The 17,015-nt window shown below is 35.3% G+C and overlaps 1 protein-coding gene across 1 annotated transcript; it reads right to left on the reverse strand.

The window, feature by feature from the left end:
- Window positions 1-388: 388 nt before the first annotated feature.
- F2RL1 (F2R like trypsin receptor 1) lies at window positions 389-11,272 on the reverse strand. The gene is made up of 2 exons (XM_053700456.1): window positions 11,077-11,272; window positions 389-2,464 (listed from the first exon to the last, which is right to left on the reverse strand). The coding sequence occupies exons 1-2, from the start codon at window positions 11,159-11,161 to the stop codon at window positions 1,356-1,358; spliced, it is 1,194 nt and encodes a 397-aa protein (XP_053556431.1). The 5' UTR covers window positions 11,162-11,272; the 3' UTR covers window positions 389-1,355.
- Window positions 11,273-17,015: the final 5,743 nt, after the last annotated feature.

The following is a 17,015-nucleotide window of genomic DNA, read 5'->3' on the forward strand; positions in this document are numbered from 1 at the left end:
TCAAAATGTTTTATGGTACTTTAAGAATTCGCAGGGATGCCCCATAACAAGTTTATCATGAAGCCAGATAACACGGTTTTCCCCGCATCTCTCTTTATAATGGCCTAAGATTTTAAATGGATAATGGAAAGTTGATAATATAAAGATGATTGAAAATTAAATTGTAATGTGGGCTGATCATTGAGTACCTTGTTTCTAAACCTGTGGTGCATGCAAGTAGAATTATAAATCTTTTATTCTATAACACATATCCCCTTTAAAAAAAATGATGCAGGTTTGCTTATATACTAATAGTTTTCCCTGAAACATTCTTAAAATCTGAAATTTACCATCACTTTAAAATAGCAATAACTTAAAGAAAATGAATTACCCATTGTACAGGCATATATAAAGTTGACTTCATTTATTAGTCATAGAGCAAATCAAAATGAATAAAAAAAAAATACATTGCACAAACCGAAATCAGATATACATAAACAATTAAACATAATGTATTAAAAGTGCATAGCTCTTTTGTGTACTTTTGAAATTATTCTGACCACCCCAATTGTTTTTATAAATAAGTGACTGTACATCCGTTACTGTAATACAATGAAATAAAAATGTACAAAAGGTGAGCTCAGGAGTAAATATCAAAACATTATGTTCAAATATAAATACATCAAGAAAGGAAGAATGATAACATATAAAATATACATAGATTATCTACAATATAGTAAAATGCTAAATACTGCATCTGCTCACTGGACAATGTACTCGAACATTTTTTATCATGCGCATGAATGAGCAACATTAAACAATGATATTTTTTTGCAACTCTAAACAGGGACATGCCTTCGAAAAAATATCATATGGTTTAATCAGTATAGAAACGTTAAAAACAAACTCAGTACATTTTAAAAATATCTTCTTTTAGATGCAACACATTAAAAAACAACAACTTTAATGTCCTTTTACTAGCCATACCAATCAGCACATATTAACTTTGTTTTTCATATAACACAAATAAGAAATTGAAGCATACCATTTATAGTCTAATTTCATCTGGTTTTGGATATAGATAGACATATATACATATATACATACACACACAGTAAAAAAAAAAAAAAAGTATAAATATATTCACAGTATATGCATATTACATGTTTTAACATTAAAAAGTCATAATAATCACAAATAAACATAAAAAGGTTCTTCTAGTGTTTTTTTTAATGCATACAAGAAAATGTAAGTGACCAAACTTTCTGCAACGGAAAAGCCAGCATTCTCACACAGAAAGTTTTTGGATCTCCATAGAGTGAAAAAACCCAACTCAAGTGTCCATAGTGTCCATTTCATCTAAAATATGATAAACATTAACAGCTGCTTGTATTTGTGTTGTTTGAACTTGAAGTGTAGGAGTTTGACTTCCTAGAGTATTTCATGGAGCTGAAAGAGACTCGCATCCTCTCTACAGTCCTTACACTACGACAAAGGTAAGCGTTCTTTATATTATTACGGAACTCTTTGGAAACAAAATAATAAACAAAAGGGTCAATGCAACTGTTCAAGCTGGAAAGACAAAGAGCCGTTATGTAATACGCATATACACTGCCCTTGTAACTGTACTTAATGAAAGAATAGTGAACGACTAACAAAATATTACTGGGCAAAAAACAGACAAGATACATGATGAGCACAGTCAAGATTAGTTTAATAGCTTTCTTGCGTTTCTTTCCGATATTTTCATCTGTGATGGACGCATTTAAAGTCTGAATCATGAGAGTGTAAGCTAAGGCGGTGAGAACAGCAGGGAGGAAAAAGACTCCGATTGCCAGAGAGAGGAAATAATTATACATGTCAAAAGCCAATGTATCCAGCGGCAAGACGTCATGACAGGTTGTGATATTAAGGTTGCCGACATAAACAGTTTGGTCAAAAAGATATAACGGAATAGTGCTCAGTATAATTACAACCCATATAGTTATGGAAATGATCAGAGCATATTTTGTTTTCTTCCTTGTGTATGACATTGGCTTTACGATGACCCAATATCTCTGAACACTGAGGCACGTCATGAAAAGTATTGAGCAATACATATTTCCATAAAAAAATCCCACAAGTACTTTGCATAGAGCTTCACCATAAATCCAGTTGTTGCCATTTAAGTGATATGAAATCTTGAGTGGAAACCATATAACAAACAATAAATCTGCAAGAGCTAGATTAGCCATATAGATCACTGCTGGGTGTTTCTTCTTGGCTCGGAACATGAACACCCATAATGCACTTGCATTGCTTGGCAAGCCAATGATAAAGACGATAATGTAGATTGTTGGGAGAAATACAGTGGTTAATCTTCCAGACAGCACCTGTGATGCAAACTCATCCACAGTAAAAAAAGAGCGGCCAGTGCCATTTATGATTTCCACTTTATGGCCAATGAAAGTTCTTCCTTTTTTAGTTGATCTACTAACATTTTGTCCTGTTAATAAAAAAATAAAAAAAATTGTAAATTATTTTGTGAACTTATATACCAACTTGAAATATTAACATAAAAAAAAATAAACTGTGTTCTTCTATGACAAAATACTGTTGATTCTTTAATATAGATGTCCACAAATGTCCCCATAGAAAAATTACCCTTTCCATACAAACTTCCCCATCTTACTTATTGGGAAGAAGTTAGATAAAGATGTAAGATATTTTACAGCTGAAGAAACATACACAGTCAACACATGCTTAGAACATATTCTTTTTTTTTGTCAGATGTGGGACATAATTATCTTGACATTTCAGATAACTGACTCTATGGGGTAGATTCAACAAGGGCCAAATGGCCCTTGATCCTGCACTAGCCTTCAGGTTGCTCCATAACTTGTCCGCTGACTCTGAGGCTGCGGTCTTCAATCCGCCCGATCCTATACGATCGGGCTGATTGACACCTCCTGCTAGTGGCCATTAATCTGCAGGGGGTGGCATTGCACATGCAGTTCTGGTGAACTACCTGTGCAATGATAAATGTTGACAGCGTATGCTGTCGGCATTCAGCAATGTTTGTTGGACATGATACGCTACAGAGTATCATGTCGGACAGACATTGGTAAATCTACCCCTATGTACATGCTGACTCTGATGCATGTCCCAGAAATAATACAGAAAACTAACTTACTACAGAATCTGCCCTCCAATAGGTTTGCATGCAAAAGGTTACAAATGAGAAACTGAAAACGCTGTGTAAATAGAACTTATATATCAATGTGCCTTCACTTTGTATTTGGTTTTTGTTTGTAAATAAGCAGTGAATACCTGCTTACAAAAAGGCTTCAGGACTTTGTTCTGGTAGTGGTGACTGCAACAAGTATACAAAGAAAGGGCGCTGTAAAAGTTCTCAAATCCTTTAAGGTAAGTCCTGACCTATTACTGTAGTGCTTTTATGCCAGAGAACCTGGTTATAGACGTACTTGCAAAAGTGGATTAAAGAAAAATTGTTTCTTTCATGATTCAGATACAGCAAACAATTTACTATTATCACATTTACTTCATTCTCTTGGTATCCTTTGTTGGTGGGGGAGGCTAAGAAGTGGGCACGTGTCTGCAGCACTATATGACAGCAGATTTAAAAGAATACTTTAAACAATGCATATTATGTAAAATTGTTGAGGTGTGTATGTGTGTGTACATTTACAGTATGTGTGTAGTGCAGTGTGCGTACGTGTATGTAGTGAGACTAAAAAAAAGTGCCCCCCCCAAATCTGCTGCCCTAGGCAAGTGCCTTGTTTTCTTAGGCCAAAATACGTGCATTCAGAGGTTTCATTCACCCCCAAATGCGGAAGGCCATGCCACTCGCCTATTTTCGTTGCCGCATTTATTATTGTGCAACAGCAACACTAACATCTGGATTTGCACAGATTTGTGTGCGTTGCTCTTGCACAAGAATGAATGCAGCAATGAAAATAGTCAAGCAGGCATGAAGAGCCACCTTCTTCCACATTCAAAGGTGAACGAAACCTCTGAATGTACATATCTAATATATAGGCACACTATATATTGCAGAGATAGCCAAGAGTTTCAGGCTCCTAAATTTATAGGTGGGCTCCTAGATTTTGAATACATTTTCAAGCCCTGGCCTATCAATAGGTTATAACAAGACTTGTTTAATGGGAACCACAGGAGACACTACTGATTGACTGACATGAAACTACCCTGAAGATTCCAGTCGTACGCAATACTGAAATATGTATTTAACAGCAAACCAAGACTCTCTCTATACAAACATCTGCTAATTTAATTTGGACAAAGTTTTAGCTTCTAACAAATGAAATAGGACATGTTAACGCATTAAGAAACTTATTCATTCTAATTCATTACAGATTTGTATTATTATGGCAATAAATAGCTGCCCAGAGACAGAACTTCTTTTCACTTTCTGCGATGAGATTTTTTTTTAGTGAAATTTTTTCTGCAGGTCATTTTTAAATAAAATAAAATTCTAAATTTGTCAGTTACACTAAAGCACCAGATCAATTGCAATGTGTTGGTTAACTGGAGAATAAAGCAATATTTAAAGTGTTATAATCTAGTGCAGTAGTTGAAAATTGCATTACAAATTAGCTGCAGACAAAAAAAGGAATTGTAAAATGTCTCTTAAATTAATTGGTTTCCTTTTCTCTTAGTCTAACATAGAAATGTAGTAATAAAAAAGGTGCATTGCTCATATGAACATCTTACATTCAGAGAAAAAACAGCTTCGCAGACTGTGAAAAGCTAGGGAACGATCTGACAACAATCAATGCACTGCTGCTTTGCAGCACTACTGCATATTTGACTGTTGTCTTCAAACAGCACTTTGCTCTGGATGCACTATGTTAAGGAAAACGTATACAATGCAGCAAGAGAACAGCTCTGTTTTAAGAGAAGAGCCTAATGTGGAGCAGCGCTGAAAAGTTAAACTGCTAACAATTGCTGTTCTTTCTGCAGACATGCTGCATTTTCTGCGATGACATCTCAGATCACTCTATGTTCTGCCTTGGGGAATAGCTGGTTGGCCTACACAGGAGCTACGTGCAGTAGTTAAATTAAAGGACCAGTAAATACAGTAGATTTGCATAATCAATAAATGCTTGATAAAGAGACAATGCAATAGCACTTCAGTCTGAATTTCTGAGTAGTAAATTAAAAAAAAAAATCTAAATGTCTATTTCCACTCTTCCTGTATCGTGTGACAGACATCAGTCAGCCAATCACAAATTCATATACGTATATGTGAGATCTTGCACATGCTCAGTAGGAACTGCTGACTCAAAAAGTGTAAATATAAAAAGGACTATGCACATTTTACTCATGGAAGTAAATTGGAAGAATTTTTAAAACTGCATGCTCTATCTGAATCATGAAAGTTTAATTTTAAATTGAGTGTCCCTTTTCACCCCTTTCTGGAACTCTACTAATTTAGAGCATCTAAATAAGCCCTCACTCGACTCCTCCACCTCTTCAAACTATAGTCTGGTATCTTTACTTCCCCTAATTGGAACAACTGGTCTTTAATCGTGTTTTCTAAATTTCTCTCAACTAACTTCCTCCCTCCCTCACAATTAATATTGTTTTTTTTTAATATATATATATATACACACACACACACACACACATTGATTAATGAAACCAAATTAAATCCAATAAAGCGTTGAATGGTTTCCTTTGGGCCTACCACACACTTAAAAGTGCAATAGTGCTATTTCTGCTGAGGGGAGCTAAATAACCCCAGAGCAAGCCAAACAGAAATGTAAACACCATGTGTAATAAAAGATAAAGATAATATTCATAACAGGGGTGATAACACAGCAGGACCGCTGACAGTCTGACATTTAGTGTATTGTTGGAAGTGTTACTGCTCATTACTAGAGGATCTCACTATCCCTCCAACCAGACTGTGGTCCAGCTCCTCCCACCAACAGCAGCAGAGTTTATTGAAGTGTTTCTATTCTTTGTCCAGAAGGAACTTAGTTCCTCCTGCAAAAATAGTGCAGGAACTCCGTTCCCATGTGTTCCAGCCCGACTTGACCCCTGCTTCCTCTCCTCTTACAAATCTTACATTCTTTTGGCATCCAAGACACAGCCCTCTCCTGGTTCCTATAGCCCAAACCGCTTGTTTATAGTTTCCTTTAACAACACATCCTCTGATCCTTTGCCTCTCTCAGTAAGAGTACTGTAAGACTCTGACTTGAATCTTAAAAGTTTAATTTTGACTTGAATGTGCCTTTAAGAAAATGTCCATCTACACAAAAAGCCAAAACATGCTTTACGTTTTTCGTTGCTAGTACAAGATTTCCATGCATATAATTGGGCAGTAAAAGGGAAATGATGAGATCTAAGTGACAGTTTAATACCAAATGTACAATGGGGGAAACAGCTGTGCCCTGACTCTACCGGTCAATTGACCAGCTGTGCAGCATAGGTTTATGTGCAAATTTTAATCAAAATAAAATGACTGCACAAGCAACCTTACAAATGTATATTAAATGCTAAAGCATGTCATGTATACGAGAGCACACTGTCAAAACATGTTACAAATATTTTACCATGAATTGAGTTAAAGAGACATAAAAATGTTAAGCAAACAATAATGCAATAAGAAAAAGCTCCTGTAATACCTGAAATGCACTGCGGAACCCGAGCTGAAAAAAATGGGGAGCAGGATATTTGTGTAGCCACAAATCACCAGCTATGTTAAAAAAAATGTAGCTAATGGAGAATGCTGAAGAAAACACTCAAATGCATTAAAGCAGGGGTCGGCGAATCTATTTAAAATTTAGGAGCCAATAATATTTCTGAGCCAGATATACTTTTAGGAGTGTCAGGACAATCGTCAGGGAGAATACACCATTTTGTTATTGCATATTAAGAATGATATAGAGGTTCCATAATATTTATTGTGTTTCAGACAGTGGTATTACTATATAGATATATGGAGAATAACCCAAAAAGTAAGGAGCCAGGGGTAAAATTCTAAAAGCAAGTGGCTCCCTGGCTTCTGGGTTTGTCATGAGCTGCATTAAAGGGACAGTCTAGTCCAAAATAAACTTTCATGATTCAGAAAAGGGAATATAACAACTTTTCAATTTACTTTTATCACCAATTTTGCTTTGTATTCTTAGTTGAAAACTAATCTTAAAAATATTTCACTGCTTGTAATAAAAATGTTATAAAAAACAACTTGGAGTGCTGCAGCCATTTCTATTTTGTATATATATATATATATATATATATATATATATATATATATATATATATATATATATATATATATATATATATATATATATATATGTGTGTGTGTGTACACACACACACACACACACACACATACACACACTGAGTAGAAAAAAATAAAATAAAAAAAAAGAAGACACTTAACTAGTGCTACATAGTTCAGATAGCACATTTAATGAAAATGGTGTCAAATAATTATTTACATACATTAGAAAAATAAGGAAAACACTCCAGCAGAGTTGTGGAGGTGAGAGGGCAGACATCTATTCTGTTCTGGCAGTGTACAGGCTAGAGAGAACGTCTGCAAAACCAACCAGTGACACTTCTGGAACTCTTGTCTGCAGACTGCAGCTGTAAGACGCACCGCCCCCACAACAACCTGTGAACTGTAGCACATCTCTGAAAGGGGAGGGGGCAACAAGTTTTACTTCACTTTGTTAACCCCACGCTTTGACTAGACAGCGTTTCAGGGACAGGGAAGTAGATAAATAGCCTTGATCTTGTCCGGTATTTTTCAGTCAGCTCAGTGGCCAGCTCAGGGGGGACCATAGGGGGGGCCAGGGACATTTTTACAGGGGCACTGGCCCCTGTGGGCCCCTGTGTAGAACCGCCCCTGCATTAAAGACTACGCTTTAATAAAGGATACCAAGAGAACCAAGCAAAATTAATAATATAAGTAAATTGGAAAATTAGTTGTTGTTTTTTAAAGTTCACACTTTATCCAATACAGGAAATTCAGATTGACACACAATGTTAAACAAGGCAGATTCTAAAGCAGAAATGCACTACTGGGACCTAGTTGCTGATTGGTGGGTGCACATAAATGCCTTTTGCCATTAGGTCACCCGATGTTTTCAGATTGCTCCCAATAGTTAATTGCTACTCTTAAAGGATACTAAGAGAATGAAGCAATTTTGGTTATAGGAGTACATTGGAAATGTGTTTAAAAAGTATATATACAGCTTTATTTGAATCGTGAAACACTTTGTGCTACATAACCACCAATCAGCAAGCGCTACCCAGGGTACTGAACCAAAAATGGTCCAGCTCCTGAGCTTACATTTCTACTTTTTCAAATAAAGATACCAAGAAAACAAAGAAAATTTAAAAATAGGAGTAAATTAGAAAGTTGCTTAAAGGGACAGTCTAGGCTAAAATAAACTTTTATTATTCAGATAGAGCATGTAATTTTAAAAAAAAATTTCCAATTTACTTTTATCACCAATTTTGCTTTGTTCATTGGTATTCTTAGTTGAAAGCTTAACCTAGGAGGTTCATATGCTAATTTCTTAGACCTTGAAGCCCACCTCTTTTCAGATTGCATTTTAACAGTTTTTCACCACTAGAGGGTGTTAGTTCATGTATTTCATATAGATAACATTGTGCTTGTGCACGTGAAGTTATCTGGGAGCAGGCACTGATTGGCTAGACTGCAAGTCTGTCAAAAGAACTGAAAAAAGGGGCAGTTTGCAGAGGCTTAGATACAAGATAATCACAGAGGTTAAAAGTATATTATTATAACTGTGTTGGTTATGCAAAACTGGGGAATGGGTAATAAAGGGATTATCTATCTTTTAACACAATAACAATTCTGGTATAGACTGTCCCTTTAAAATTATGTACTCTATCTGAATCATAAAAGAAAAAAACAAATTGGGTCTCCCTTTAAGTTTAGTTTTGATATTAGAGTCCTTTAAAGAATTTCATTTTCAGGTTTTCTAGAGACTTTACACAATTAAAGCAAATAAATCATTATTGCAAACTGCATTCTTTAACTACACAAACATTTTATATTCTAGTCTCAGTGAGTTTCATGACCCTTTAAATACAGAAGTTGCACAACCTTGTTAAAGATCCTTGTTGCGGACACTTAACTTTCAGAGTTGAAAGCTCTTGCATCACAATAGATTCTTTATTGTACATGCCAGGGAGTGTTCACATCCTACTCAAATAACTGGAGTCCTAATATAGAACAACTGAACTAGAAATATTCAGTATTAAAAAAGGTATTTATGTCACTACTTACTATAACCGGTCCCTAGTTTATTCAGAATCTTTTTACAAAGAGAAGGCAGGGGGCTTAAGCCCCTAAATGCTTTCACCTCTTTGGTCATTATTCTTTTAAACCTATTCACTTAAAACTGATAGATTGTGAGCTTTAATGGGTCATCTATGTGGAATAAAATATGACCTGGTAAACCTTCAGTGAATTGCGTCCCATGTACTTTTATAAAAAATGTATCAAGTGTGTAAAAAGACACGATTTCCTGAATTTCTGGAGAAGCAAAAATCTACATAATATGAGCAACTTAAAGGAACAGTCTACACTAAAATTGTTTACACAACCAACATTGTTATATTAATATACTTTATAACAGTTAATCCAATAAATTATTGCCTGTTTCTAAGCCACTATAGACAGCCTCTTATCAGATGCTTTTGTATTTGCTTTTCACAACAAGAGACTGCTAGTTCATGTGGGCCATGTAGATAAAATTGTGTTCACACACGAGGTGTTATTTAAGATTTAGCACAACACAGTAATAAATGCAAATCAATAGATAATACATAAAAAATGTATTTGATCAGGGGGCTGTCAGAAGATGCTTAGATACAAGGTTATCACAGAGGTAAAAAGTATATTAATATAACTGTTGGTTATGCAAAACTGGGGAATGGGTAATAAAGGGATTATCTTTTAAAACAATAAAAATTATATTGTAGACTGTCCCTTTAACATATAAGAGAGGCAACTAATACAAGAGAGCCTGTTATGTCTATTTTAGAGAAAGTGTATTGTGTGATTGCTAAGGGTGTCCTCAATCAATGAAATAGCAGAAACAGAAAAAAATAGCAGCATATAATTACACCTAGTCTGCCCATATTCCTGAATAAAGCATTGACTGTTTCTTGTATTGAATTCCTACTGTATTGGGCATTTTATGTTAAATATAAGCATCTGAAACTCGTAGGGATTCTCCAGGGTATGAATAAGGGCACAAATTGAATATTGTCATGAATAAATAACAATATGACACTGTGCCTAATGTTACATGACATCTTTCTGGTGATTAATACAGATTGTGTCATTTATTTAACCACTTCACAGTCACAACAATGTTGCTGAGATACTGCTTTTGTTATGTAGAATGTGCAATAAGAACAGTACAATATACTACAGCAACATAAGAATGTGAAAGCAAGTTACACGTTAGAGTACGTATATATATATATATATATATATATATATATACATATACACACACACACACACACACACATATATACATATACATATACACACACACACACACATATATATATACACACACACACGTTTATGTCATCTGCTCTGGTTATTTCATACAGCCCAACATTGCATTCGTTTAAACTTATTTGATCCAAATGGCTAATGCTTATAAAGAAGTTAACTACTTTAGATAAATGTCATGTGTTTTTTAAATCCATTTTAAAAAAAATATAAAAAGAGCAGAGTGCAAAAAATGTGCAATTAATTTGAAGATGTTTTTTAAATTCCACTCACCAAAAACTGACAACAAAGAGGATAAGTGAAAGTGATTGACCCTCTATTCGCCCTTCAGAAAGGCTTAAATTGTGTTTAAATAGGAAATAACACAGTAAGTGCATAACCCAAAACATCGTTATCCCCTGGCACACGAATACAGCGCATCCCACAAGGTAAACGCATAAACTTTTACTAAACTTATTGGTGAAGGCGGTTTATGCTGTTCCCTCAGCCCCAAGGTGTGTCTGGCTGTGAAATACAGTAACTAGCTGCCATGCAACGGTCAGGTTCCCTTTTCTTACCTGCAGTGATCGATACGAAGAAGACAAAAAGCAGCGCCCATGAGAGCAGTAGTCTCTGCCGGCAGTCACCCATAACAAGACCCATAAGTACAGACGGGCAGTGTCACAAAGTACAGACGGGCAGTGTCACAAAGAACAGACTTGCTACTGGGCTCAGCAATAAGATCAATAGGGCACAACGGGGACTAAGGGAGACACAAACTACACCTCTCCCGCCTACGTCACCCAGTAACCGCCCACTCTACATCCTGAGGTTTCAGTGAAACTAGAAACACCTGACCTGGGACTGCAGCAGTAGCCACGCCCTCATCCTAAACCGACTGTGCGCTGGGGCAGGGAAGGTTAAAGTAGTAGAGTTTACTAATATTCTACCGGATTTATTTGTCAGTTTGGTAGAGGTAGCTGCTACATCTCTGCTGTTATGACGAGTGAGGATTTTGCCTTCTGCCAGTGATGACCACAATTAGTGTGTGTGTTAAATGGACATGAAAATCAGAATTTACTTTTCATGATAGGTATGGAACATGTAATTTTAAGAGGATTTTCAAATTCCGTTGATTATTAACCCCTTAATGACCACAGCACTTTTCCATTTTCTGTCCGTTTGGGACCAAGGCTATTTTTACATTTTTGCGGTGTTTGTGTTTAGCTGTAATTTTCCTCTTACTCATTTACCGTACCCCCACATATTATATACCGTTTTTCTCGCCATTAAATGGACTTTCTAAAGATACCATTATTTTCATCATATCTTATAATTTACTATAAAAAAAATATAAAATATGAGGAAAAATTGAAAAAAAATACACTTTTTCTAACTTTGACCCCCAAAATCTGTTACACATCTACAACCACCAAAAAACACCCATGCTAAATAGTTTCTAAATTTTGTCCTGAGTTTAGAAATACCCAATGTTTACATGTTCTTTACTTTTTTTGCAAGTTATAGGGCAATAAATACAAATAGCACTTTGCTATTTCCAAACCATTTTTTTTCAAAATTAGCGCTAGTTACATTAGAACACTAATATCTTTCAAGAATCTCTGAATATCTATTGACATATATATATATTTTTTTAGTAGACAACCCAAAGTATTGATCTAGGCCCATTTTTGTATATTTCATGCCACCATTTCACCGCCAAATGCGATCAAATAAAAAAAATTGTTCACTTTTTCACAAATTTTTTCACAAACTTTAGGTTTCTCACTGAAATTATTTACAAACAGCTTATGCAATTATGGCACAAATGGTTGTAAATTGTTCTCTGGGATCCCCTTTGTTCAGAAATAGCAGACTTATATGGCTTTGGTGTTGCTTTTTGGTAATTAGAATGCCACTAAATGCCACTGTGCACCACACGTGTATTATGCCCAGCAGTGAAGGGGTTAATTAGGGAGCATGTAGGGAGCTTTTTGGGGTAATTTTAGCTTTAGTGTAGTGTAGTAGACAACCCCAAGTATTGATCTAGGCCCATTTTGGTATATTTCATGCCACCATTTCACCGCCAAATGCGATCAAATTAAAAAAAACGTAACATTTTTCACAATTTTAGGTTTCTCACTGAAATCATTTACAAACAGCTTGTGCAGTTATGGCACAAATGGTTGTAAATGCTTCTCTGGGATCCCCTTTGTTCAGAAATAGCAGACATATATGGCTTTGGCGTTGCTTTTTGGTATTTAGAAGGCCGCTAAATGCCGCTGCGCATCACACGTGTATTATAGCTAGCAGTGAAGGGGTTAATTAGGTAGCTTGTAGGGAGCTTGCAGGGTTAATATCACATTTAGAGTAGAGCTCAGCCTCCCACCTGAAACATCAGACCCCCTGATCCCTCCCAAACAGCTCTCTTCCCTCCCCCACCCCACAATTGTCCCCGCCATCTTAAGTACTGGCAGAAAGTCTGCCAGTACTAAAATAAAAGCTATATTTGGTTTTTTTGTGTGTTTTTAAAAAGGCATATTTACATATGCTGCTGTGTACTATCCCCCCTTATCCCCTAACCTCACTGATCCCCCCCAAACAGCTCTATAACCCTCCCACTCTAACTTAATCTGCGCCATCTTGGGTACTGGCAGCTGTCTGCCAGTACCCAGTTTAGAAGAAAAACATGCTTTTTTTAAATTTTTACTAATTTTTTCTGTAGTGTAGCTTCCCCCCACACCAAACCAACCCCCACCCCTCCACGATCTCTTTTTGTGCTTTTGCACAAACAAGATTTGGGTATTTTTTATTAAATATATTTGCCGTAGTGTAGCGGTTCCCACCCGTGCAGGGTACGTCCTCAGGCATTAACTGCCTTTTTTTTGAGGACGTACCCTGCACGTCCTCGGTCATTAAGGGGTTAAAGGGATACTAAACTCTTTTTTTTCTTTCATGATTCAGATGAGCATGAGATTTTAAGCAACTTTCTAATTTACTCCTATTATCAATTTTTATTTGTTCTCATGCTATCTTGATTTGAAAAAGCAGTACTGTAAGCTTTAAAACCAGCCCATTTTTGTTCAGCACCTGGGTAGCACTTGCTGATTTGTGGCTAAATGTAGCAAACCAATCAGCAAGCGATACCCAGGTGCTGAACTAAAAATGGGCCGGCTCCTAAAAAAATTGGGGTTAGTATCCCTTTAATCTTACTTCTCTTGTTGGAAAGCATACTTAGGCTCAGCAGCTGCAATGCATTACTGGGAGCTATCTGGTCGTTGGTGGCTACAGACCTTCTTGTCCAGAGGCGTAACTAGAAACCACAGGGCCCATGCAAGAATCTATGAAGGTCCAAGGGTGCTTGAAAATACTGGATCCAATTAGGTACTCTCGAATTTGCCCACTACGTATGGGGTTTCTGATCAACACTGTGGAAGAACTCCCAATAGTGTAGCTGTAGTAACCAGTGTAGAGAATTAACTAAAAGGAAAGTACTCACAGAGGATGGATTTGTAGCAATGAGCCAATTTATTGAAGAAGACACATAATTTACAGCTCCTTAATGTAAAAGTCTAGCAATAATAAACTTTATTATGCTCAAAGCGTTTTTGCTTCTTCAAGAGCTTACTTAAAGGGACAGTAAAGTCAAATTTAAACTTTTGAATTAAGCAAATTTGATAATAGAAGTAAATTGGAAAGTTGCTTAATATTGTTTGTTCTATTGGAATCACGACAGAAGATTTGGGGGTTTCCTGTTACTTTAAGCATTTGACTATGATCCACACTATTTCTCTAACTTTTTAAAATGTACCAACAAAAAGGTCACTCATAATCATTTAAATATTATATCAAATGATCTACAAAAATGCCCCTAGACTTTAATGGTGATTTTCTGATAAAAAAAATAAATTAGATACACTGTTCCATAACATTTTGCTGCTTCTTTTCTGTAATTTTGTTAATTTCTCTATTCTGTAACAGGCTGAAATACTTGAACAAAAGTTTCTCAACTTAGAGTCAATAAAATGCCCCCCCCCCCCCCAAAGAAAGGGTGAAAAAAAAAACTCTGGATCAGTATCATATTTTTAATTTGAAGTAAATCAACTTCTGCTCAAAAGATTGTCTGTCTTCCAAGAAAAGCCCACATGCATATCAAAAGCGAATCCTGTTTTTCTTTCTTTTTTATGTTTTTTTTTATTTAACATTGTACTTTTTTATATACAGTGGGAGACAGTTGACTCAATTAAGAACATCAAAGAGATTTAGTAACAGAGGTAATTGAAATAATTACTCATAAAATGTTCAGACAAGGGCCAATTTGCTCAAACTAATTTTACAAGTAGTAATAAATAGAACAGGATGAAACAATTTCCCTTAAGTTTATCTCCAGCTGCTATATCTTGTAAATAAAAGAGATGTTGCCATACAGAGCTTGATTACAATATAACTAAAAGACATATTTAAACATAAAAGTACAATTTTGCAAATGTTAATCATATGTAATACACTTTTTTTGAGTCACCAGCTCCTACTGAGCATGTGCAAGAACTCAGACTATACATATATGCATTTGTGATGGGCTGATTGCTATCACATGGTACAGGGGAAGTGGAAATATGCATAACTTTAAAATGTGTTAGAAAAGAATCTACTACTCATTTGAAATTAAGAGTAAATGCTATTGTATTGTCTTGTTATCTTGCATTTGTTGATTATGCAAATCTGCTGTGTTTACTGGTCCTTTAAGTTTAATTTTGACTTTACTGTTCCTTTAAAACTTCGATAAAGAGCTATAATTACTTCTGCTTCCATAGAGGTTTTATATACACACAATTGATGCCAACCCCTCCGACAATCAATCAGTTGCCGGATAAAGTATGTTAGAATATAAAACATTATAGAATTTAAAACCCAACATTTAAATAAATTATACTTCAAAAAGTAAATTACACTTTTTAAACACTAGTATACCTAAAATACAATAAAAACAGCACTAGATATATCGCTATAACTTTAAAACTAAACCAATTGTGTAGTTAAAGTGCCACTACAATTTTTTTAAATGACCACTGAATGCAGTAGAATTACATAATTAACACATACATAATAAAAAGACAATGCAATAGCATTTACTCTGAATTCAAATAAGCAGTAGATTTTGTTCTGACAAATTTATTTTTTTCTCCCATTTTCCAGCCCCCTGTATCATGTGACAGACATCAGCCAATCACAGACTTGTATAGGTATACCCTGTGAGCTTGTGCAGATGCTCAGTAGGATCTTGTTCCCCAGAAAGTGTGAATATAAAAAGACTGTGCAAAATTTGTTAATGAAAGTAAAATGAAAAGTGTCTTAAAACTGTGTGCTCTATCTGAATCATAAAAGTTTATTTTGACTTGAGTTTCCCTTTAATCTAAAAAGCGAGTGGTGGCAAATTATGATGCCACTATCACACAAATTGTGCCCATAAGGTAACACTATACATAAATAAATCAGATATAGGCGGTAAAATTCACCACGGTTGATTACGAAAATGTGATGCCACAATCACAAAACGTGCCCCCAGATGAACAAAATACTGCACTGTAAAGGCATGAACAAAGTTCAGTCAATGTTCAAACATACGAGTTACACTCTATAAAACCAGTGATTAGGATTGCACCTGTATGTTCACAAATGGGTTTCTTTTCCGCAAGTATAAAAGCACTCTAAGATAAAAACAAAAAGGAACAGTGCATCTCCAAATCTAGGTGACTTTATTACAATGTAAAAGGTGCGCATAAAATTATGCACTTACTAAAAACAAGTGAATCTTCAGCATTCAATCAGTAAAATTATTTTTCCTTCAATCCGTCTTTCTATTTTTTAGTTGATTAATTTTACTGATTCAATGCTGAAGATTTTAATAAAATAACCAATCACAATGATTTGTACTGATAAAAAGAAATACTATATATATACTGTATATATATTTGTTTTACAATTGCTTTTTTAACTTCTATGTCTCTTTACAAATAGGGTCTATTGTGACTGGCTCTTTTAAAAATGTACTTGAATTGGAACTGTTGTATTTTATACTACCTGAAAGGGAATTGAATTCAAGATGATTTTCAAGGAAGCTGATTGGACAATGGAAGTCACATGATCGGAACTCTTCAAAAGCGTACCTATTTGGGAACTGAAAAACGAAGGACTCGATTGAGGACTAAATTTCTTATAGATGCGGATTGGTCAGTCTTTTATGGATTATGATTAATCATTTTGAATGCGTAATTTCATAATGATTGATTAATTGTTTTTGGATAATTAAAAAAAAAAATAACTTGTATAAAGTGTTTTAAATGTGTAATGTACTTTTCTTTTTTATGACACAATGAGTGCACGGATCATCTTAATTACTAATGGGATATTCACCTCCTGGTCAGCAGGAGGCAAAGAGCACCACAGCAGAGCTGTTAAATAGCTCCTCCCTTCCCTCCCACTCCAGTCATTCTCTTTGCCTACGTTAGTGACAGGA

This window comes from Bombina bombina, chromosome 2 (genome assembly GCF_027579735.1).
Source record: "Bombina bombina isolate aBomBom1 chromosome 2, aBomBom1.pri, whole genome shotgun sequence".
Taxonomy (NCBI): Eukaryota; Metazoa; Chordata; class Amphibia; order Anura; family Bombinatoridae; genus Bombina; species Bombina bombina.

Bases quoted from the DNA above. Each gene is read 5' to 3' on its own strand.
- F2RL1 (XM_053700456.1), bottom strand. From the start codon at position 11,161: ATGGGTCTTGTTATGGGTGACTGCCGGCAGAGACTACTGCTCTCATGG. The intron at 2,465-11,076 runs GTAAGAAAAGGG...TTTTATTAACAG, and splicing joins CTTCGTATCGATCACTGCAG to GACAAAATGTTAGTAGATCA.